General features: G+C 45.3%; 1 protein-coding gene across 5 annotated transcripts in view; it reads right to left on the reverse strand.

Moving 5' to 3' along the window:
- Positions 1-1,013: 1,013 nt before the first annotated feature.
- The window catches only part of TMEM108 (transmembrane protein 108), a 456,490-nt gene continuing 434,473 nt past the window's right edge, over positions 1,014-23,030 (reverse strand). For all 5 annotated transcript variants that reach the window (XM_060685904.2, XM_060685907.2, XM_060685905.2 and 2 more), the window contains 2 exons: positions 17,762-17,916; positions 1,014-1,342 (listed from right to left, as the gene is read on the reverse strand). In XM_060685904.2, the coding sequence (XP_060541887.1) occupies positions 1,220-1,342; positions 17,762-17,916 (278 nt within the window). In that variant the 3' untranslated portion in view covers positions 1,014-1,219. The remainder of the gene's footprint in view (positions 1,343-17,761; positions 17,917-23,030) is intronic.

Genomic DNA, 23,030 nt, shown 5'->3' on the forward strand with positions numbered 1-23,030 from the left:
AAAAGAATGCAAAGATTGCCTTGAATGCAATCCCAAAATATCTGAAGCACCAAACACCATTGATATGGACAAAATGTCTATTGGTCAGTTGCAAAAGGCAGCTTTACTTTACTTGTAATAGCTTACATATTGTGACAATATCTTTAACGCCATCAATATCTTTAACACTGCCTAACCTAGGTTCTTGGATAAAAATATATAAGTCAGTCTAAACCTCTTGCAATCAACCATAATGCCAAAGATGACAAGTGCTGGGAGTTGTAGCAACATCAGGAATTTTATCAGAAAGCCCTTCTGAAGTAAGCAGGTTTGAAGAGCCAATTATTAAATCACTTGCTCCTTTACATTTAATGTAACATTAAATGTAACATTTATTAGTTACATTATACAGCAAAAAGAAGCTGATCTTATACTGAAATCTACTTTGTATATCATCTTTGAATATTCAGAGAAACTTTGAAAACAGCAATAGGTCCATCTAATGTACCTATAATATCTCAGGCTCAGTTCTACATATCTGTACAGTAAATGTGTAATGTGCAAGTCTACCCACACATACATTCTAAATATTTGTTATTCTTGTTCACCGCAGAAACAAAATTTCTTTATAATTTAGTTTGTGATAATTATATGAATTCTATCTGCATTTTTGTCACCTCAAAGTTTTTGTATCTTATTTACTGAAAAACCTTTTTTTTTATCTGTGCTGGCCAAATTCAATACAAATAGGTATTTTCACTAACCACACTTGTAGAGAGCAGTATTAATACGTCAAAAGAGTGAGGAGGATCTAAAATTTCAAACTCAGTCAAGGAAATACCATCAAAACAATCAACACCTGTGCAATTCCAGTCATTAGATACACAGCTGGAATAATGGACTTGACTCAAGCATAGATGTGCCTAGAATGATATCTTGCCTAGATGTGCCTAGAATGATATCTTGCCTAAATCCAGAAATTTAAATGTAGAGGGTGGGGAGGAACCCAATCTGAATAATACAGAGGATTGGGGTTTTTTTTTGCTTAGAAATAGCATTTATTTTATAAAGCTGAAGTTTCGTCTGTAAACTTTTTTAATCACACATAAAAAAAGAGGAGGGGATCTGAAAATGTTTCTTATATTTCATGGCTACACAAAGATTTTATTTATAATATACATATATATTTATATTCATAATTTGGAGATTGTAAAGATAAAACGAAGAACTGGAACAAGGTTCATATTTCAGACACTTGTTCATGTCCTACAAAAAGCGTCTCTTGACAGAAAGGATTTACGAGAACCATGCCGGTGTCCCTGTAATCCCCATTAGCTGGAGAGCGGGGCTCAGAAAGGTGGTCCTAGAAAATATTGAGGGGAGGGGGAGAAAGAAGATATTTAAATGTTTCATCACATATTAACTCTCATAAAATGGAATGTGTTATATTCATTCCTGCCATGCAAATGGATTATAACATTGCTTTATATAAAGTACTATATAATTAAGATTCGTATGTAGATTAGCTGATTCTAAACTAATGCCCTCCAAGGAGAACTTCTTCATAACCTAGTAGCTTGGGAAGATAACTAATTCATGGACAACTGAAGGGCTCCATTGCTTTGAAAGGCTTGGAAGTTTCAACCTGTAAAATGGTGCTCCGTTAGTTGTGTCTAAAATCTCATGATTCAGTTTTTAAAAATAAACAATTAAAGATAAGAGATACCAGCTAAGACTTTTAATTTCCCACCATTTGGAAGATCAAACAAATGCAAATCACTTCATGCAAGGTTCTACTTTTATTAACTTTCACTATATTATTTGCCAAAATTACACATCATATCTTCACAAGCAAATACAGTATTTGAAAAATAGCAGTAACATTTGATTTTAATATGCTAGCAGAAACTAATAACATAGGATTATGCAGTTATATGCAAATGTTAAAAAATCTTCAAGAAACATAGCTATATACTAGTTTAAAACCATGGCTACCTGTTAGTTTAAATCTATGACAAGCTTTTCTTTGTCTTTTCTAGCATTAGCAAAAGCCAAAATTTTATATACCATCAATGCTAACTATAGTACAGTATTACCACTTCCAGGTCTTTAGAAAATATATAGTTTCTTTGTACCATTGATAAACGGAGACACAACTTTTCCATAATACGATCATGATGGAAACTAACTGCCAGATATGCTCTCTGTTAAAATGTCATGGAAACTTCCTGAATTTTCTAGCCACTAAGGCAGGCATCCTCAAACTATTGCCCACGGGACAGATCCGGCCCGCCAAAGCCATTAATCTGGCCCATGCGGACCACGGGGCTGCCCCGGCCACCTTGCCACACACACCCCAGCTCCCACCCTTCGGCCAAGTGCAGGACTTATGTTTGCGAGGGCCGGCAGAGTGCTTCTGGAGGGTGGGGGGAGGCCAAAAAAGGCTGGCGGAGGCCCCGGAAAGCATCAATGCACCCTGTTTTTGGCCATCAGAGTGCTTCTGGGCTGCGCCTTTTGCCAGCCAAGGAAAGAACTCAAAAGATTTGCCAGGGACTTCAGTCCACTGTCACTCCATTGTGGGGGGGGGGGAACCAAAGAGTCCCAATGAGAGAAGCTGTGCTTGCTGCATAATTACACCGCCAATGCTTTGTGGAGGCAGCTTTGCTCCTGAGGAAACCCTCCTGAAATGGCAGCGGCAGCACACATGGCTGCAAGAGGAAGAGAGGCCAGGTGAGACCAAGGCGCTTTCCGGCTCCCCTCATCCCAGAAGCATCAACCTCGCACTCTCCCATCTTTGCTAGCAGCTGCCCTGTTTTTCACATGAGATTGCCCAGTAGTGAGGAGGGAGAAGGCCTCTCTTCCTCTTGCAGCCATGTGTGCTGCTGCTGCTGCTGCTCTATTCCAGAGGGCTGCCTTAAGAGTGAGGGAGAATAAAGAGGCCAGCCGGCAGGCTGAAGCTTCATTTGCTTGCTTTGTTCTCCCATCTCCCCTCTTGCAAGGAGGAAGGGAGCCGCATCCTAAGTTCCGCAGGGTTTGCGTGGGGGCTGTGCAAGGGGCCTAGCAGGGAGATGCATTCCCACCCCTCTAGGGAGATAATTTTGCTGGTGTGGGGGATTCCGGAGACTTGGCTGGGGGGTGTTGTGACCCAGGCCCAAGTAATTAGTATTAAATACAAACAGTTCGAAAACAAACAGACTTTGTTAGAACATCTGAGAATTAACTCATTCTCCTGCAGGGCGCCCATGGCAGTCATGCCTGGGTAGTGACACGACTGTTATCCAATGACCGAGTCTCCTGGAACTTTCAGCACCGCCCCTTCCTGCTGTATTCCAGTTTTTCGACTCGGTCTGTTCCATAACAGTCGTGTCTGTAGTTTCTCCAAAGCCTAAAGACAAGTTTGATCTAATTTTTGACTATTTGCTTGTGCCTGGAGCCTCATACTTGTTGGATTGCCTCAGGAACGATCCTAGCACGCGCACAAGCTCACATAGCTTGCTCCGCCGCGTTGCTGCCTCCCTCGGCAAGGAAAGCGGAGGCTGGAGCGCTCCGAAGCGCTTCTTGCTACTGGCCAGCCGCTGCGGCTTTTTGAACTCCCACCGCTTCATGAACAGCTGAGAGGCGCGAGAGCGGCTTCCACACCGTTTTTTTCGCCGCTTCGGGCACCGGCTGGCTCCCTATCTTCTGGAGCGATCTCCTTCTCAGCTGACCAGCGCGGCTTGCTTCTTCGCGCCTTTCTTACAACCGGAGAGTTTCTTCTGCTCGATCAGCAGCTGCAGGTACCGACGGCTCTCGCCCCCCCACCTCATTTGCTTGGCGCAAAATGGCATTCCGGGCTTAACTGTTCTTCGCACTCAAGCCGTAAGGCTAGCGAGGCTGAGGCTAATTCCCTCTGTGTCTGGGCGCCATTTTAAGTGACCAAGGCCAATCTCCTCTGCATCAGGGCGCCATTTTAAGTGGGGCATATGGGGCATCTAGACAAAATGGCCGACGTTTCCATCCGATCCAAGGCCAGAGGAAAGCGCCGTCAGCAGGAGGACCCTGGGGAGGGTACTTCCTCGGGGCACAGGAGCAAAATCAGTGCTCCAGCTTCCCATTCCTCAGCCCTACCAAAATCTTCAGCTCGCTCCAGAGACGAGGACAGGCGCCACAAGGCCATTGAGAAGGCCTTTGAGAAGGCTCATTCCAGAGCTATTCAAGGTTCTTCTTCACCTCCCTCCTCTGATTGCCTTGATCATTCGGGAGTTCCTAGGGCCCTATCGCCTGACAGGTCCATCCAAGGAGATGTCATCGACACAGCTGAGGTGGCTTCGGTTTTCCCTTCTGACACTGGGCACTCCAAGGAGCAAGGCCAGTGTTCTCCAGCTCCTGTTCAGGCTCCACAGGCCTCACCTTCTCCATCTACTGGGCCTCTTGCTTCTCTGCAGGCACAGGATTTACCCCTGGATATGCGGGCCTCCTTGGCCGATCTTATTTCTGAAGCTATCCGGCAAGGCATTGCCCAAGGCCTTCAACAACACCATTCTGTGGCTCCTGCTTCTTCTGTCTCCAAGAGGTCGGATAGGGCCATCTCTCGATCTCCTGCCCTTCACTCTAACGAGGACGCTGTTGCTGATGTCTCTGATCACGATTCGGCGAGCCAGGATTCTGTGTCAGAAGAGGGGGAATTACCTGACCAGGACCTATCAGATGATGAGGGTCTTGAGCCTGATCAGCCAGCTTTTGTGGGCCTTTTCAAGCCACACATGTTTCGATCATTTCTTTACAAAGCCAAGACTACCACCCGGCTCGGGATTGAGACTTCTTCCTCGTCCAACCCTCCTGCGCCTGCTGATCCTACATCTGTCCTGTTTCAAGAACCCAAGGTGCAGTCGGATACTATTCCAGCCCCCAAAATTTTTTCGGAGGTCTTGAAACGCCAGTGGTCTTCTCCCAGCACCGGTCCAATCCCTAACAACCTGGATCGTAAGTTCTACAACATGGCTTCGGAATTCTCCGACCTTTTACAGGTTCCAGTCGTAGATTCTCCTGTTGTGGCTTTATCTACCACCTCCCTCCCCAAGGGTCCTTCGGAGGATTATTTGCGGCCTGAGGAGAAGAAGGCTGAGAGGACCCTCATCAAGGGTCACCAAGCATCTGCTTGGTCTATTCAAGCTTCCTCCGCTGCATCGTTTTTCACCCGGGCCTCTATCCTGTGGTTACGCCAGCTGCAGGACCGTCTTCCGGCTTCTGACTATCGCGCCCATCAAGACATAAATAAAATCATCGCAGCTGCCGAATTCTCCGCGGATGCTACGCTTAATGCGGCCAGATTCTCTGCCAAGGCCATCGGCACATCTATCACTTCACGCCACCTCCTCTGGCTCCGGAATTGGCAGGCGGACGCCCGAAATAAGTGGCGTCTCGCCTCTTCTCCTTATGCGGCTGACAAGTTATTCGGTGCTCCGCTGGATCCGCTGCTAATCGAGACAAAGGACCATCGTATAATCCTCCCCTCCGTGTCTCGTCGCTCTGAACCACGGTCTCAGGGCTCCTTTCGCCGCTCTTTCTTTCGTGGATCCGACTCCAACTACTTCCAGCACCGCTCTCGCCGTTCCTTCCCTTCGAGGACACTACAACCCTCCGGAGATCAGGTCAGACAGGGATCCCACTTTAATTCGAAATCCTCATTTCGTGGGGGAAGGGGGCGTCCCTTTCGAAGGTTTCACTAGGGATCCCCCTGCTTCCACTATTGGAGGTAGATTATCCTTTTTTTCTGACCAGTGGGATTTATCGGTCTCTGACTCTTGGGTCAGGGACACAGTTAAATTTGGCCTTAAGCTTGAGTTTCAGTCTTACCCTCCTACTCATTACTTCCGTTGTCCCATTTCCCTGGACCCTGTTAAAAGGGCTAGAGTTGATCAGGCTGTACAACATCTACGAGCCATCAAGGCTATTCAGCCTGTCCCTATCCACGAACGCGGCCGGGGTTTTTATTCCCGCCTGTTTCTAGTTCCCAAGGCCTCTGGGGATTGGAGGGCTATCCTTGATTTAAAATCTCTAAATCAGCATATTAGATACCGCCGTTTTAAAATGCAGTCACTCCGAACAATTCTGCTCTGCATTAGGAGGGGTGACCTTATGTCCTCCATTGACTTAACAGAGGCCTACCTCCACATCCCCATCTTTCCCCCCCATCGAAAGTTCCTCAGGTTTTCGTATAAGGGTCAGCATTTTCAGTATACTGCCTTACCCTTTGGCCTATCCTCCACCCCCAGGGTATTTACTAAGGTGATGGCAGCCCTTATGGCCCACATTAGCTCTATCCCTATTCGGACACTTTTTTATTTGGATGACATCCTCATCCTCTCTAAATCTCTACCTATGGCCCGGGAGGACATTGCCTCGGTTGTTTCTACCTTGCAACGGCATGGCTTCTCCATCAATTGGGCTAAAAGCCATCTGTCACCTTCTACGTCCTTGCAACACCTGGGTGCTGTCATCAACTCAACCTCCCTCCGAGTCTCCCTGTCACAAGAGCGCCAGACAAGTCTCTCTGACATGGCTACCAGGTTTCGACGGCGGGGCTCCACCTCTCTACTGGGTCTCTCTAGCCTCTTAAGCAAAATGGTTTCTACTTACGACATCGTGCCATGGTCTCGCCTCCACAGCAGGGAGCTGCAGTGGCTGTTACTACCTTACCAACGGCGCTTCACCAGCACCGCGACGTCCACAATTGCCCTTACACCGCCGGTTCTAGACTCTCTGCGTTGGTGGACATCGTCAGCCATATCCCGGGGCTCTTCATTCGGAGACCAGCACAGGATTGTTGTCACCACAGATGCCAGTCTCTCGGGTTGGGGGGCACATCTAGACTTGCACCTGGCTCAGGGTCTCTGGTCCCAGGCAGAACGGGCCATGAACATCAATGTCCTGGAACTGAGGGCTATCCGCCTAGCTCTCCTCGAATTCGAGCCCCATCTGCTTGGTCGGGACGTCCTCGTCCTCACGGACAATGTCTCGGCCAAAGCTCATGTCAACCGACAGGGAGGGACTCGTTCCCGCTCCCTCATGGGGGAGTCTCTTCTGCTGGGTCTCTGGGCGGAAGCTCATCTGTCGTCACTTCGTGCCGAGCACATTTCAGGATCGGCGAACACCCAAGCGGATTCCCTCAGCCGCTCCCTCATCAATCCGGCCGAATGGAGTCTTCATCCCCTCCTGTTCAAGGATCTGTGCTCCCGGTTCGGCCTTCCGTCGGTGGACTTGTTTGCTGCTCCCGGCAACCAGCAGCTTCCACGCTTCTTCTCTCGGTTCCCCTGTCCGAGAGCGGAGGCGGTGGATGCCCTCCGGAGTCCTTGGCCGCAGAATCAACTGCTCTACGCCTTCCCTCCTCTGCCCTTAATTTCCAAGGTCGTACGGAAGATGGTAGTGGAGCGGGCGGAAGTTCTTCTTTTGGCGCCACATTGGCCTCGCCAGCCGTGGTTTGCCGATCTTCTGGACCTGTCCGTCTCCCCCCACTGGAGGATTCCCGACGATCGCATCTCTCTTCACCAAGGTCCTCTTCTCCATCCGGATCCCCGGTCCTTCCAACTGACCGCATGGCGACTGAGCGGCTCCTCTTAGCGAGGGCCCAGGTTCCCCCGGCCGCTATTCCCATTATCCAAGCCGCACGCCGACCATCAACGCTCCGGATTTACGGCTCCACCTGGCGTGTGTTTTCCTCATGGTGTCGTAAGAAGGGGTTTTCTCCTACAGAGGCGTCTATTCCTCATATCTTGGATTTCCTTCATCATGGCTTCGCGGCGGGCCTAGCCCCTAATACTCTCCGGTGACAGGTGGCCGCCTTGTCATCAATTCTGTCGTGTTCCTCCCACACGCCTATTACAGCCAATCCTCTCATTTGATCCTTTTTGAGAGGTGCCACCAATCTCCGCCCGCCCACAGTTCACCGGTTCCCGACTTGGGATCTGAACAAAGTTCTTTCTGTGTTGACGGGCCCTCCGTTTGAGCCCTTACGAGAAGTTGGTCTCAAATTTTTGTCGTTCAAAGTTTCGTTTCTCGGACTTCCGGTTTGCTGTTTGTCGCTGCCAGATGTTCCTTTGGGATCGTCAGCTTCCATCGCCTGTCAGAGCCGCCTTCACAACGGAATGGCGGCTCGAAAAAACTCCGTTTCCATGAGGAAACGGAGATAGAGCCGGCAGGGGTGGGTAGAACTCTCTGCGGAGTCCCAAAAGTTTTTCCTTTACTTTTGGGACGGAGCGGATGAGATGCCCCGTATCCCCAGCCGCTGCTCCGGGCTTTGGGAGACCTCTGCTGATGCAGAGCCAGGCGTCAAAAGCAAGCCTGCAAATTTAACAGACTACTCAAAGAAAATGTGAGCTGGACCTGTAATACTGAATCGCAAGTATTTTACTGATTTTTTAAAAAAATTACTTAAGAGAGAGGAGGAAAAGAAAGAGGAAAAAAAGCCTTTTAAAATGGCGTTGGCTGGAGGAGAGGCTGAAACGGAAAGTCCTTCCGTTTTCTATTACCACAATGTAGCGGAATAAATACCACTAGCTACATTTGTAGACAAAACTTCGCTCCTGTGTCTTTTTCTCTTTTTCTTCCCTTGGAGACTTGATATTGTTGTTGATTGGAAAGAAGTCCTTTTTTTTTCTTTCTTGCTTTTTTTTAACAAAGCCTGCCTGGGCGGAAACATGGCACTGAGACTCATAAAGTCAGATAAACAAGAAGGGGGGGATTCCCCCACCAATAACTTAAAGGAACAAGTCTTAATTCTTCAGTCTCAGAAACCTGATTTTAATATAATAGAATTTTTTATAGAGGAGATTGAAAGAAGGGAGGAGATTGTGAATCAGCAACTTGAAAAATTTAAGCAGGAAATTAAAGAATTGGTGAAATCCAAGTTTGATTCTTTGGACAAAAAATTCTCAAAAGTGGCTAATGGTTTTACAGAATTTATGATACAGTTGGACACAAATACTAATGTACTAGAGTCTAAAATGGAAGAAATTCAAGATAAATTGGACAATAGAATTCAAAAAATTGAAAATGATCTGATAAACACTCAGGATAATAGCTTAGAAGAAAAACCTAAAATGGATGCTGATCAAAAGTATGGTAATGCAGAAAATCTGCAACAGAAGATTGAAAAAGAGATTTTAATGGTACAATATAATTTCACAGAATATGCGATAAGATTAAGAGGTTTGCAGGAAAATAATAGAGATGATTTAAGGAAAATATCTTCTGAATTTCTAGCTGGGATTCTAAAGGTTCAACCTGACGAAGTGTTTTGTAGGATTGACAGAGTTTATCAAATTAACTCCTGGATTGCCAAGCAAAGGCAATTGCCTAGAGATGTGGTGATTTATTTTACAGATAAGGAAATTAGGAATAATATCGTGCAAAATTCCTTCAATTCTAATTTGCAATTGTATGGAAGAAAGATTTGGATTTACAAGGAACTCCCACCTAAGATATTGATGGAAAGGAAGAAATTTGGTTTTCTGGTGAATGAGTTAAAAAAGAGAAATATCCCATTCAGGTGGGACGCCCCAGTTGGTATTATATTTAGATACCAAGGAGAAAGATATCAGCTAAATACTGTTGAAAGAGCGGAAGAATTTTATCAAAATAGGTTGAAAATGAACTTAACATCTTCAGGTATAATACAGGATAAGCAGAAGGAGCCGGAAATAAAGGTAAAATATCGAATTACAGAGACTGTACCAGATGAATTGCCTTTGGATTTATTGGATACCCCAGCTGGACTATCTACAAATTTGAGAGAAGTGGCATCTAACCTTAATGTGATGACTTATCAAGGCAAGGATAAGCATGGAAACCAATTAGGGGATATACAAGGGATAAAAAAGAAACATGAGATACAAAAACAAAACCAACAAGACCAATCTACAAAGCAGAATAAAAACCGACCAGATGATACACAATTTGTAGAAAGGAAACCAGGATGGAAACCAAACCCACAAAAAGAAAAGAAAAAAAGAAAAAGGTGGCATAAAAATAGAAATTTCTAAATCAGGCAACAGTGAAGCCAGTGACTTTAAAATATGAATGATTATGTGTAAACACACAAGAGGCGACGTATTGGTTAATATCATCCTGAGGATTGTGGCGGATCTCTGCATGGCCGTAATCTAGGGACGTGAAACGAGCCTTAAACTGATGGATTTGAATTATCCATTTTGGAATTTCTTTTTGTGTTGATAAACATATTATATTATCTTGAATCACAAGGCAAAAGAATTATGCTGGGGCATGCAGAAGATTGGGTTGTTACCCACTACGATGATGGGAATCAATAATCCTGATGAAACCCACAATTATTACTATATGGAATATAATTATAATGTCACTCGGGTGGTTGTTTTTACTTTTATACATATAAGAAGATATTTACTACTGATGGGGGCAGATATGATTGAAGATCCTGAATAAACTGTTGCACCAGCAAGCTATGTTACCCGATTATGGATGTTGGTACCAATCCAGTGGAAAGACCTCAAAGAAGATACTATATGGATTATAAATTTAAAGTCATTGTCTTTTCTTTTTTTTTATTTAGATATAATGGAAAATATAGACATATATTTTTAAGTAGTGTGGGCAGTGAATCAAAGATATTAAGAAATGTTGTGTATGGTAATTTTGCATGATAGTGGGTGAATAAGCTAGTTAGTAGATTGATTAGTCTAAGAAAAGGGATTTTTAAGTGATATATTTAGGGGAGTGGAGGAAATGGATAGAGTGGAATAAATGTTAAACTAGATTTTATGGGGAAGGCCGCTTTGAAATGTTATAGTAATATATATAGAAGATTAAATGTTAAAGTAGGACTTATCGTATAGTTTTAAAGTGGAGAAGTTATTCTATAATGTCATAGTATAATGTCTTTTTTTTTTCCTTTCTTTTCTCTTTTCTGAAATGTATGGATAAAGGGGGATGTTATAATTATAATATTAATAATATTTTTAGTAAGTAAAGGTCAATATCTAGAGGAGGGAGTAAGTAAGCTGTTATGAACTAGGTTTTTTTTTTGTTATGAAGAAGTCACAGGGGGGGATGGGTGGGGAGGGGGGGTTAGGGAGGGGGAGGGAGAGGGGGAAAAAAAGGGGGGAAAATTTGTATTTGAAAACTTTTTCAATAAAAAAAAAAGTTTCGTTTCTCGTTGCAGTTACCTCCGCTAGGCGGATTTCTGAGCTCGCTGCCCTGTCTGTTCGCTCTGACCTCTGCATCTTTCACAGGGACAGGGTAGTTCTTCGTCTCGACCCGGCGTTTGTGCCGAAAATCAACTCCATCTTTCACAGGTCACAAGAGCTCACACTTCCGAACTTCTGTCCTTCCCCTCGCCGTCCCCAGGAAGTCCTATGGCATAAGCTGGATGTCCATAGGGCTCTCAAGATCTATGTGGCTCGGACGTCTACCTTCCGGAGATCAGAAGCGCTCTTCCTCTCTTTCCAACCTTCAACTATGGGTTCACGTGTCTCCTCGGTTGCCATTGGACGGTGGATCAGGACTACCATCGCGTTGGCCTATGAGGCACACTCTCTGCAGGTTCCTGCCAATATTACGGCTCACTCTACAAGGAGCGCCTCCACCTCGGCTGCCTGGTCTACGCAGGCCCTTTGGATGAGATTTGCCGGGCCGCCACGTGGTCTGCCTCTCCTTTTATCCAGCACTACCGTCTGGATATCTATGCGTCAGCGGACGCGGCTTTCGGCAGGAGGGTACTACAGCAGGTCCGGCCTCTCCCTCCCTAGGAGACATCATGCTTTGGTATGTCCCAGGCATGACTGCCATGGGCGCCCTGCAGGAGAATGGGCGTTGTACTTACCTGATACGCCTCTTCTCTGTCTGGTGCCCATGGCAGTCAGCCCCACCCGTTCCGGCCGTCCCTGGGTTTCCGGGGGTGGGAAATTTTTACCTTTCACTTTATGTCTACAGACACTCCAGTCTTCTGGACAGCCTCGCCTCAAAACTGGAATACAGCAGGAAGGGGTGGTGCTGAAAGTTCCAGGAGACTTGGTCATTGGATAACAGTCGTGTCACTACCCAGGCATGACTGCCATGGGCGCCAGACAGAGAAGAGGCGTATCAGGTAAGTACAACGCCCATTCTCAGTGTAGTCCAAACCAAATTAAAGCAAATTCTTCAAAACACCATTCCACAGTTTACCACCTGGCCTTGCGATAATTAGGCAAACTACCAAAGGCTTTTCTTGGCAAATGTTCAGAAGCAGAAGACGCCGACAAGAAATGAATACAATGAAACAAAAAGCAATTCTCTCAACGTTGTTTTCCGGCAAAGAGACCAAGAGCCATTCCTGGTCTTTTAAGCCTTATGGGAGGGGCCAATCATCTCTTGGCCCTATTCCCGAGTCATCCTCTCTTCTTTATCTGCTCCTGCCTCTGGCTCTTGGCAGCTCTTTTCATACGTGCACTAGGAACAGTCTCCTCTTCCTCTGCCTCTCTACTGTCAGGCTCTGGAGACTCTGAAGTCCGCACATCACTCCCCAATGGCCCTGGGGCCCCATCTCTGCCTCTGACGCAGAGCCCTCATTCGGGCCTTCCCCAGCCTCCAGGACTGGCCCATGTTCTTCCTCAGCCTCATCGCTGTCCGAATCCGCTGCCAGCTCCGCAGGCTGCTGGTGGACCACAACAGGGGGAGGGGGAAGGGAAGGGCCGGGAAATGCACCCATTATGTGGGTTGCTCTGTGGCCTGTTGGCACCTTTTTGTGTGGTTGGCCGTGCAAAAGGCTGGGGCTGTCACTTGCGTGCATGTGTGTGTATCTGGGGCGTGGGGAGCTGCGACTGGATGGTTGCTATCCCAGGGTTTTTTAGGTCTGGAGCCTGATCCAATAGGCATGGATGTAATTTATGGAGAGCAGCAAAGGGCAGGCCGTCGTGTGGGCAGCCGGATGCATTTTGCATGCAGGCTGATTCTGAAGCACGCTCCGAAGCACGCTTATAGGACTGATTGTAGTGAACTTGTTTGCTTGCTTGCATATATGTACGTATGTATGTGCTTTCTTTCTTTCTTTTTTTTGGGGGGATTTGATTTATATGCCACCCTTCTCCGGAGACTCAGGGTGGCTTACAATGCATTAAGCAATTTCTAGGGGTCTTCTCTTTTAAGGGGTGCTAGCTTTGGGATTTATAGGATTGCGGGTTGATCTGCTCCCTGCCACCTCCTCCTCCTCCCTTCCTTTGGAATAGTGCTGTGCTGGGGCGCTTTGTGCTGTCAGGCCTCCCACCTATATCTGCTTTGAGGCAAAAAGAAAGTCTTTGCCCACATCCTCCTGGGCCCTAGTCTTGGCGCTGATTCGAGCGCATCTTCTGCAGACCGCTAAGAAGCCAAGGGGTGTTGGCGCCAAGGCAGCCCACACCTCCCGCTGTTTTGAGCTCAGAGCTGTAAGCCACATCCTTTTCTAGCTGTAGTTGACTCATGACCACCGTTGGCTGGGACAGGCGGGGAGAAAGGTGAGGGGGCAGCACGGTCGAGGGCGCAGGAGCCGGGCATGGGCAGGCAGATTAGAGGATGCTGGCAAATTTCTGGCTTGCTCGCTCAGCTGTTCATCGCCCAGAGCACGCAGGGACCTAACAAAACCTGGGTCATGGCCGCTGCTGCCACCTCCTACCTGCGCACATTGAGGAGGCAGAGCAGCAGGAGGGTGAGCACGGACCTCCTGTGATGCGCTCATGCGAAGATGCGAGCGAGGAGGCTGTGTGTTACATATAAAAGTAAATGTGTTACTTTTTGGGGCACTGCAGGAGTGCCCCGCCTCCCCGCCAGTCAGCTAGTCTTCAGCACGTGGCTCAGCAGTCTCCAAACATCAGATTCCCACCACCCATACAAGTTCAAGGGTTCTTCTCCCTCCCAAGGGACACACACAGAGAGAGAGAGAGAGAGGGAAAGAGAGAGAGAGAGATGAGAGAGGGGGGAGGGAGAGAAGGGAGAAAGAGAGGGAGAGGAGAGAAAAAGAGGGAGGGTGGGGGAGAGGGAAAGAGAGAAAGAGGCAGAGAGAGGAAAGAGAAAGAGAGGGAGAGAGGACAGAGAGAGAGAGAGAAAGGGAGGGAGGGAGAGGAGAGAGAAGAGAGAGAGAGAGCAGAGAGAGAAAGAGGGAGGGAGAGAGGAGAGAGAGGGAGAGGGAGGGAGGGACAGAGAGAGATGTTGTTTGTAACCTCCTTGGGGCTGAGAAGAATTGCTGCAAAATTGAGTTTTCTGAAGTGGACCACTAGACTCGTAAACAACTTTAAAAATGATCTAGTAAAAAGAAAAGTCAAACAAAAGCAAATAAAACACCCCCAGGAGCAAGAAAAATTAAAGTTTAATTTGTGTCTATTATTTAATGGACTGCTAAATTGGCAAAATGGACTGCTGAATTGGCCACGCCCACCTAGCCACACCTACCCAGTCACATGACCACCTAGCCATACCCACCAAGCCACTCCGGCCCCACAACAGTCTGAGGGACTATGAAGTGGCCCCCTGTTCAAAAAGTTTGAGGACCCCTGCATTAAGAGAAAAACATTCGCCCTGAAAGAGGCGGTGGTAAGGCCTCTCCTCAAGAAGCCTTCCCTGGACCCGGCAGTATTGGCTAATTATAGTCCAGTCTCCAACCTTTGCTTCGTTGCGAAGGTTGTTGAGAGTGTGGTTGCGCGACAGCTACCCCAGTACCTGGATGAAGCGTCGTATCTAGATCCGTTCCAGTCGGGCTTCAGGCCTGGGTACAGCACGGAAACGGCATTGGTCGCGTTGGTTGATGATCTCTGGAGGGCTCGGGACAGGGGTTGTTCCTCTATCCTGGTCCTGTTAGACCTCTCAGTGGCTTTTGATACCATCGACCATGGTATCATGCTGCACCGGCTGGAAGGGTTGGGGATGGGAGGCACCGTTTTACGGTGGTTCTCCTCCTTTCTCTCTGACCGGTCGCAGTCTGTGTTGACAGGGGGGTAGAGATTGACCCCGAGGCCCCTTATATGTGGGGTGCTGCAGGGATCGGTTCTCTCGCCCCTTCTGTTCAACATTTATGTAAAGCCGCTGGGCGAGATCATCCGTGGTTTCGGGGTGAAGTACCATCTGTACGCTGACGACACCCAGCTGTACATCTCCACCCCGGACCACCCCAACGATGCCCTTGAAGTGATGTCCCAGTGCCTGGAGGCCGTACGGATCTGGATGGGGAGAAACGGGCTCAGGCTCAACCCATCCAAGACCGAGTGGCTGTGGTTTCCGACGTCCCGATATAGTCAGCTGGCGCCATCGCTGGCTATTGGGGGCGAATCATTGGCCCCCACGGAAAGGGCTCGTAACTTGGGCGTCCTCCTGGACTCACGGCTGTCTTTAGAAGAGCACTTGACGGCCGTGACTGGGAGGATTTTTCATCAGGTTCGCCTGATTCGCCAGTTGCGTCCCTTTCTAGATCGGGACTCATTACGCACAGTCACTCATGCCCTCGTCACCTCTCGTCTGGACTATTGTAATGCTCTCTACATGGGGCTCCCCTTGAGGTGCACCCGGAGGCTCAACTGGCGCAGAGTGCGGCCGCGCGGGTGGTTATGGGAGCAACATGGAGCTCCCATGTAACACCTCTCCTGCGCGAGCTGCACTGGCTCCCGGTGGTCTTCTGGGTGCGCTTCAAGGTTCTAGTTACCACCTTTAAAGCGCTCCATGGCTTAGGACCTGGTTACTTACGGGACCGCCTACTACCATCAACAGCCTCCCACCGACCAGTATGCTCCCACAGAGAGGGGCTCCTCCAGGTGCCGTCGGCCAAACAATGTCGGCTGTCGGCCCCTAGGGGGAGAGCCTTCTCTGTGGGGGCACCGACGATCTGGAATGAGCTCCCCCCAGAGATATGGAGGATTCCGGATCTGCGCACCTTCCGCCGCGAGTTGAAGACGCTTTTATTTCATCAAGCTGGCCTCGCCTAAATCTTCTCCCTTTTAAGTGTAAATTTTAAATGTATTTTAAAATTATGGGTATTTTAAATTATGGGTATTAATTCAGCCGAATTTATTTAATTCATTTTATTCGATTTTAAATTTTGTATATCTATGTGTTTTATTTCATGGCTGTGCACCGCCCTGAGTCCTTCGGGAGTAGGGCGGTATAGAAATTCAATAAAATAAAATAAATAAATAAAATAATTCAGCACAATCAAGCTCAGTTGGAAAATGAAAGATCCAGTTGCAAAGATTGTGATACTGAAACAAGAACTATTTTCAGATCAGACTGTTGTTTGTGACTTCCTGTTTCATTCCTTAGTGCACTTATCTCCCATTTGTATCACTCCCACACTTTCCTTCTTTCTTTTTTAACTTCCCCTCTACTGAGTGTTATGAAAGAAAAATGCTATAGCTGTGTAATCATAATGATAAGATCACTTATCCTCTTAATGATAAGTGTCACTCATATGGAAACCTCAATTGATCCTGTCATTAATGGACTGCATAAAAACAAGCGTAAGATAAGGTTGGCTGAACCCAAAAGAACAGATGATGAACTAAGAAACAGAAGCTGAATGTAAGGCAGATGCAAAATAAAGAACTGTAATAAAGAAGAAAATGACATGAGAAAGAACAGGTTAAGTTGTGGTAGAATGAAGAAACCAGATGGACAAAGAGGGATAAGCCAAGCAAGTGGGGATAAGAGAAAGGAATGGGGCTTAAAAGCAGGGAAAAGGATAGGTTTTGGAGTCATATAACAAAAAGTATTGATAAAGAGTAATTGAATCTAGGAGGAGGAGAAAACCATATGAAAAGGAATTAATTCAGGAAACCAAGGGATGATGAGCCAATATGATTCTTTTGTCTTTAAAGAACTGTGTGAAAATAAACATTTTTCCTGGTTCCCATCACAAGAAGAAAGTGGGATATACCGTATTTTTCAGAGTATAAGACACACTCCCCCCCCCCAAAAATGTGGGTGGAAATGTCTCTGCATTTTATACACCGAATATTGCCAAAGCCCCATCCACCCACCAGCCCCCACCCTTTGGCCATTTTCGGCCTCTGCGTGTCACGTTTTCGGCCTCTGCACGTTCTGTTTTAGACCCGTTCCAGGCTGCGGGGATTGCCACAGCACATTGCCGCTAATCGCTGCCGCCTGGAACCGGCCGAAAATACAATGCACAGAGGCCAAAAACAGGGTGTGTGGAGGCACCAATGTGCTGTGGTGATCTCTGCAACTTGAAACAGCTGATTGGTGTATTCTGGGAGGCTGATCCAACAGCCAATCAGCTGCTTGTGCCGAATCAGGCTGTGATAATATGCTGAAGCTGACCAGGCTGTTTGCTGCAAGGACACTAGCCAGATGAATACCGATGGATAAGGATAAGGATAAGGATAATTTTATTTCTATACCGCCCCTCTCCCGAAGGACTCAGGGCGGTGTACAGCCAGGTAAAAACACAATACAAATATCACAATTTAAATTTAAAAAATTATTAAAAGTATTACATTTAAGGTCAATTAACTAAAAAACCCAAAAATTTAAGAATTCCAAATTTAAAACTCAATTTATGAAGCTAGCCCTGCCTGTCGGAAGAGCAGGGTCTTAAGAGCACAGCGGAAAACTCGGAGGTCAGAGATCCTGCGTATGTCTGGGGGCAATTCATTCCAAAGGATGCTGGTAGGCAGAGGCAGAATTTTTTTTTATTGTTTTCTTCCCCAAAAACTAATGTACGTCTTATACTCTGGAGCGTCTTATACTCCGAAAAATATGGTACATTAATCTGAATCTTCCCAACACTGCTTTGCCAACAGGGTTCTAATCTTACCTCAGATGTTTCAAAGGATTGTATTTCTCTTGGCAATTCTACCGCATGCCTGTTGAAGTAATCCATGGTGATCGCATTGTTCCAATAACTCAGGTTATTTTCTGGATTTGATGTCTTCTTTTTTCGTCGCATACAGCACACAGTTAATAGCACAGCTGTAAATACAAACATGTTGGGTTTCTGTTGTGAATCAATGGTTGGTATGAAACATAGAGTCTTCTATTTTATCATTATTTCCAACCTCATCCCTAATAACATGATACATACTACAGCAACCTGATGATGAGATGCATTACCTCTGGAGGCTTCCATTTTATCTTGTATTAAGTAATTATTTACTGATTTAGTGATGGTTTTATTATAAAACTAGACAACCCATGACCCATTGGGTCATCCTTCCAGTTATTTTCTTACATAAAAAGAGAATATTTAAAATAAATTATTCATATTATAATAGCATTTATATTATATCAGCTCCTTCTTTCCATATGTAATAGCTGGTGCTGTTTCCTTTCTTCTCATAACCCTCAGCAGAGTCCCAGTTAAGCAGCCTCCTCCTCTTCTGTAGGAAGGAGGAAATGAGCTGTGGATCATGAGGAAAACTACACCCTGTCCCCATCCCATCTGAAAATATCTCAAAGGGCCCCCTACCTCCAGGGAAATAGCTACTGTGTTCTCCACCCCACCCCACCCCGAACAGCCAGCCCAGTGACATGAGCAAACATATTTCCTTGTCTTTCTCTCACTGTCCATTGCTGTTAAGATATTCCAAATTTTGCCTCAGTTTCAAATAAGCCAGTTGCCAGCCAGTTGGGCACAGGAGTCAGAGGGAGCTGGGGAAAAAAGCAGGGACATACCCCTTCAATGCGCCCTTGTGCTGTGCTATCTACAGGTTTCTGAAAATGTAGTTGGAAATCACGGTCGTATGTGAAGATTTTTGAAATTTCAATTGCACAGAAGTAATAGGGTCCAGATTTTGCATACTTTCTTTACATTAGCAGATTTGAGGTACCTTGATTCAGAATTTTTTGTGCTTTGATACATTATTTAGTTGATTGAAGATTATAAATAGACAAACAAACAGTATTTTAGCAGTATATACCATATTTTTTGGACTATAAGATGCACTTCCCTTCCCCCCAAAAAAGTGGGTGGAAATGTCTGTGTGTCTTATACAGAGAATGTTGCCGAAGCCCCACCCATCCACCAGCCCCCACTATTTGGCCTCAGCCTCCCAGCAATTTGCTTCCTTGCAGGAAACAGCAAACTGCCCGGTCAGCTTCAGAACAGCCTGATTTAGCATGAGCAAATGATTGGCGGTTGGATCTGCCTCCACCCATTGCTGCCACCGCCACCTATCACTGCCTCCGCATGCCCCATATTTGGCCTCCACGCATCCCATTTTCAGCCCGTTCCAGGTGGCGGGGAAAGGCGACAGTGGCAATCTCCACTGCCTGAAACGGGCTGAAAACAGGACACCTGAAGGCCAAAAATGGGACATGTGCAGGCCGAAATTGGGGCCCACGGTGCCAGTGATGGATGGCAGCGGCAATGGGCAGCGATGGCACCGATGGGCAGCAGCAATCCCTGCAGCCTGGAACAGCTGATCGGTAGTATTCCAGGAGGCTGATCCAACCGCCAATCAACTGCTCGTGCTAAATCAGGCTATGCTGAAGCTGACCAAGCTGTATGCTGTTTGCTGCAAGGAAGGAAACTGCTGGGAGGCAGAGGTGGAGGCAAATTGTTTCCCCTTCTTTTCCTCCCCAAAAACTAGGTGTGTCTCATAGTCCAAAGCGTCTTATAGTTCAAAAAATACGGTACATAGAACCAATGTAAGCTCAATATTCAATATCTACATTTTAACGTAGATTTTTAGACCTATACATATCTTTTTTTTAAATTGTAATTTTATTATAACATATATATGACATTCACATAACATACAACATATATATATCTTATCTCTTTTAAACATTGTTTCTTCTTGGTCTTCTTTCTGTTATTTTATCTTTCCTCCCATATGTCATTTCTTTCTTCCCCCCCCCATTGTCCTTTCCCCCCCCCCTTTGATTACAATATGTTTTTTAGTTTTAACAAGCTTAACTTTATACATTTCTCTACAATTATTATATACATATTTTAATTATATCCATAATTTTATACAATTCTATATTCTTGTTATATAAAAATTTTCTTTTTTATTTATACTGTTTGTTTTTGTCCATTTCTCTACATTTTTATTCCGCTCCATACATTCGTTATGTATATATTTTATAGTTCTAATTATTTCCCCTGGTAGTTATTATTCTTTATTTCTCGTCTTAAGCCACTTATATCATTTATTCCATATTCTATAATAATCTGTCTCTTCTTTTTCTTTAATTTCTTTTGTTAATTTATCCATCTCAGCACATTCTAAAATTTTATCTACCAATTCTTCCTCTGTTGGGGTTCTTTCCTGTTTCCAATTTTTTGCATATACTATTCGTGCTGCTGTTAATATATGTAGCATCAAATATTTTATTTCCTTGGTATATGGTCTTGTAAAAATTCCTAACTGGAATGTTCCTGGTTTTCTTTCTATTGGTTGATCTATTATTTGTTCTATCCACTTCTTAATATTTGCCCAAACTTTTTTTGCCGCCGGGCACGTCCACCATAGATGATAATATGTTCCTTGGGATTTCTTGTATTTCCAACATGTTGAGCTATTGTTCGGATACATCTTTGCAAGTCTTTTCGGTGGAAGATGCCATCTATAAAACATCTTCAACTGGTTTTCCTTGTATGCCGCCGATAATGTTACTTTTGCATTTACTTGCCACATTGTTTCCCATCTCTCCAGATCTATTGTATAATTAAAGTTTTGCGCCCATTTAATCATTGTGACCTTCACTATCTCTTCCTTCATTTTGTATTGTAATAGAAATTTATAAATTTTGCTAATTAGCTTCTCCTCTGATCCTAATATGATTTTGTCTAATTCGTGTTGCTCTTTGTGTTTCATATGTTTTTGTATCTTCCTTATATTTAGATTGGATTTGTGTGTACGTCCATCAATCAATTTCTCTGTTTAGGTCTAGTTCCAATTCTTGTTTTGATTTCAATTTTCCTTGTTGTTCTATTAAATCTTTATACCTTATTATTTTATTTAATTCTATTAAATTTGGGTGCCTTACTGCTTCTATTAATGAGAGCCAGATTGGTATTTTTGTATAGTGCTGCTTTTTAATTTTCAACCAAATTTGTAGTAGCGCATTCCTTATTATGTGTCTTTTAAAGTAACTGTGTGTTTTATATTTTCCATGCCAGAGGAATGCATGCCAACCCACTTGTATTTCATGCCCTGCAATTGTTAATATTCTATTGTCTTTTAGTTCCATCCATTCTTTTAGCCACGTTAAGCCAGCCGCTTGATAATATATTTCCCATTCTGGGAGTGCTGTTCCTCCTCTATCTTTTGTGTCCTGTAATAATTTAAGTTTAATTCGTGGTTGCTTCCCCTGCCATATAAATTTGGATGTTATTTTATTCAATGTTTCAAAAAACCTTTTTTCCAATTTTATTGGTATGACCTGGAATAAAAATAAAAGTTTTGGTAAAATATTCATTTTAATGGTGGAGATCCTTCCCAATAATGATATCTGTAAATTTCTCCAATTATCTAAATCTTTCTTTATCTGTGTTACTGATTTATCATAATTGACTTTTTTAATTGATGAACCTCTTGGTAATAACCAAATCCCTAGATATTTTATTTTCTTAAGTTATTTGAATTTGTATAATGTTTTCCAACTCTTTTTCCTGTTTCTTTGTAAGATTTTTTGTTATTAATTTTGATTTGTTTTTATTAATCTTTAGTCCTGTTACAGACGCGACGTTTCACTACCCGGCAACACGGAAGCGCTCCCGATTGGCTGAGACTTGACAGCTCAGCCGGCGGGACAATTAAAAGAGATGCCATTGGCTGCTGCATTTACCAGCCGGTATATAAATAGCGGCTGTGAGAGAAAGAGGTTTGAGTTGGTTCTGACATTTGCTGTTGCTGTTAATATTTTAATAAACCGTTCCTGTTAACCGTTGCCTCAGTCTCCCTGCCTGTTCTTTCAAAATAGAACATTGGCGACGAGGATGGGATACTCTCACTGAGCAACGGCATCGCGTATCCTGAACTCAGTTCCCACCGCGGAAGGTAGATATTTCCTGATTCTGAGGAAAAAAAAATTTTTCGTGACAGTTTTCTTCTCTCACGATGGCTAACCCGGCAACATTCGCTCCTTTCGTGCCGGCTTCAGAGACATGGGACACTTACATCGAGCGTTTTGAGTGCTTCCTACAAGCCAATGATTATACTGACTTTTCTAATGACAGGAAGCGAGCCCACTTCTTAAATGCTTGTGGGCCTCAAATCTTTGCTACGGCCAGGGCTCTAGTAGCTCCCCTCTCTGTGTCCACGGTTCCCTGGCCCACCTTGCTGGCGAAACTGAAGGGCCACTACGCACCCACCCCCTCTCGAATTGCCCGCCGGTTCCTGTTCCGTCAGAGATTGCAGAAGGAGGGGGAATCCCTTAACACATACCTCGCTGCCCTCCAGGAGGAAGCAATTAATTGTGAATTCGAGAACCTTGACGACTCCCTCCTCGAGCAATTGATCTGCGGGGTGCACGACTTGCGGCTGCAGCGCCGCCTCTTAGCCAAAACTGATATCACCTTACAGTCGGCTGTAGACGAAGCTTGTGCTTTTGAAATGTCGGACAGGTCGGCGGCAGAGATGCGTAGACTTCCAACTGCCCTACCAGCCACCCGCTGTGCCGCTATTCACATCGGGGATGCTTGCCCCGACAACCTTTCTGATGACGAAGACGAGGTGAACCGCCTTAAAGCAGCTGAGGGTAACAAGAGGCCACCGAATAAGAGACTGACTTCTGCGCCCTGCCTCGGCTGTGGGGAAGAGCATCCCCGCGCTTTTTGTCGTTTTAAAAATGCTGTCTGCCGACGCTGCGGGAAGAGAGGGCACCTGGCCAAGGTCTTAATTTCTTGGTCTTCCCTGACCTTTTTTAAAAGGATCTCCAATGTTAAGATATACAATAGTGGAGAGAGTGGACATTCCTGCCTAACCCCTTTTGTTATGGCAAATTGCTCTGTGATATCATCATTCATAAGTACTCTTGCCGTTTGTTTTGTATAGATTTCCCCTATGATTTTTTCAAATTTTGTCCCAAATTGCATAAATTTTAATTGCCCCATTAAAAATTTCCAGTTCAGATTA

The sequence above is a fragment of the Pantherophis guttatus genome, chromosome 4, assembly GCF_059756535.1.
Source record: "Pantherophis guttatus breed Tessera chromosome 4, ASM5975653v1, whole genome shotgun sequence".
Lineage (NCBI taxonomy): Eukaryota > Metazoa > Chordata > Lepidosauria > Squamata > Colubridae > Pantherophis > Pantherophis guttatus.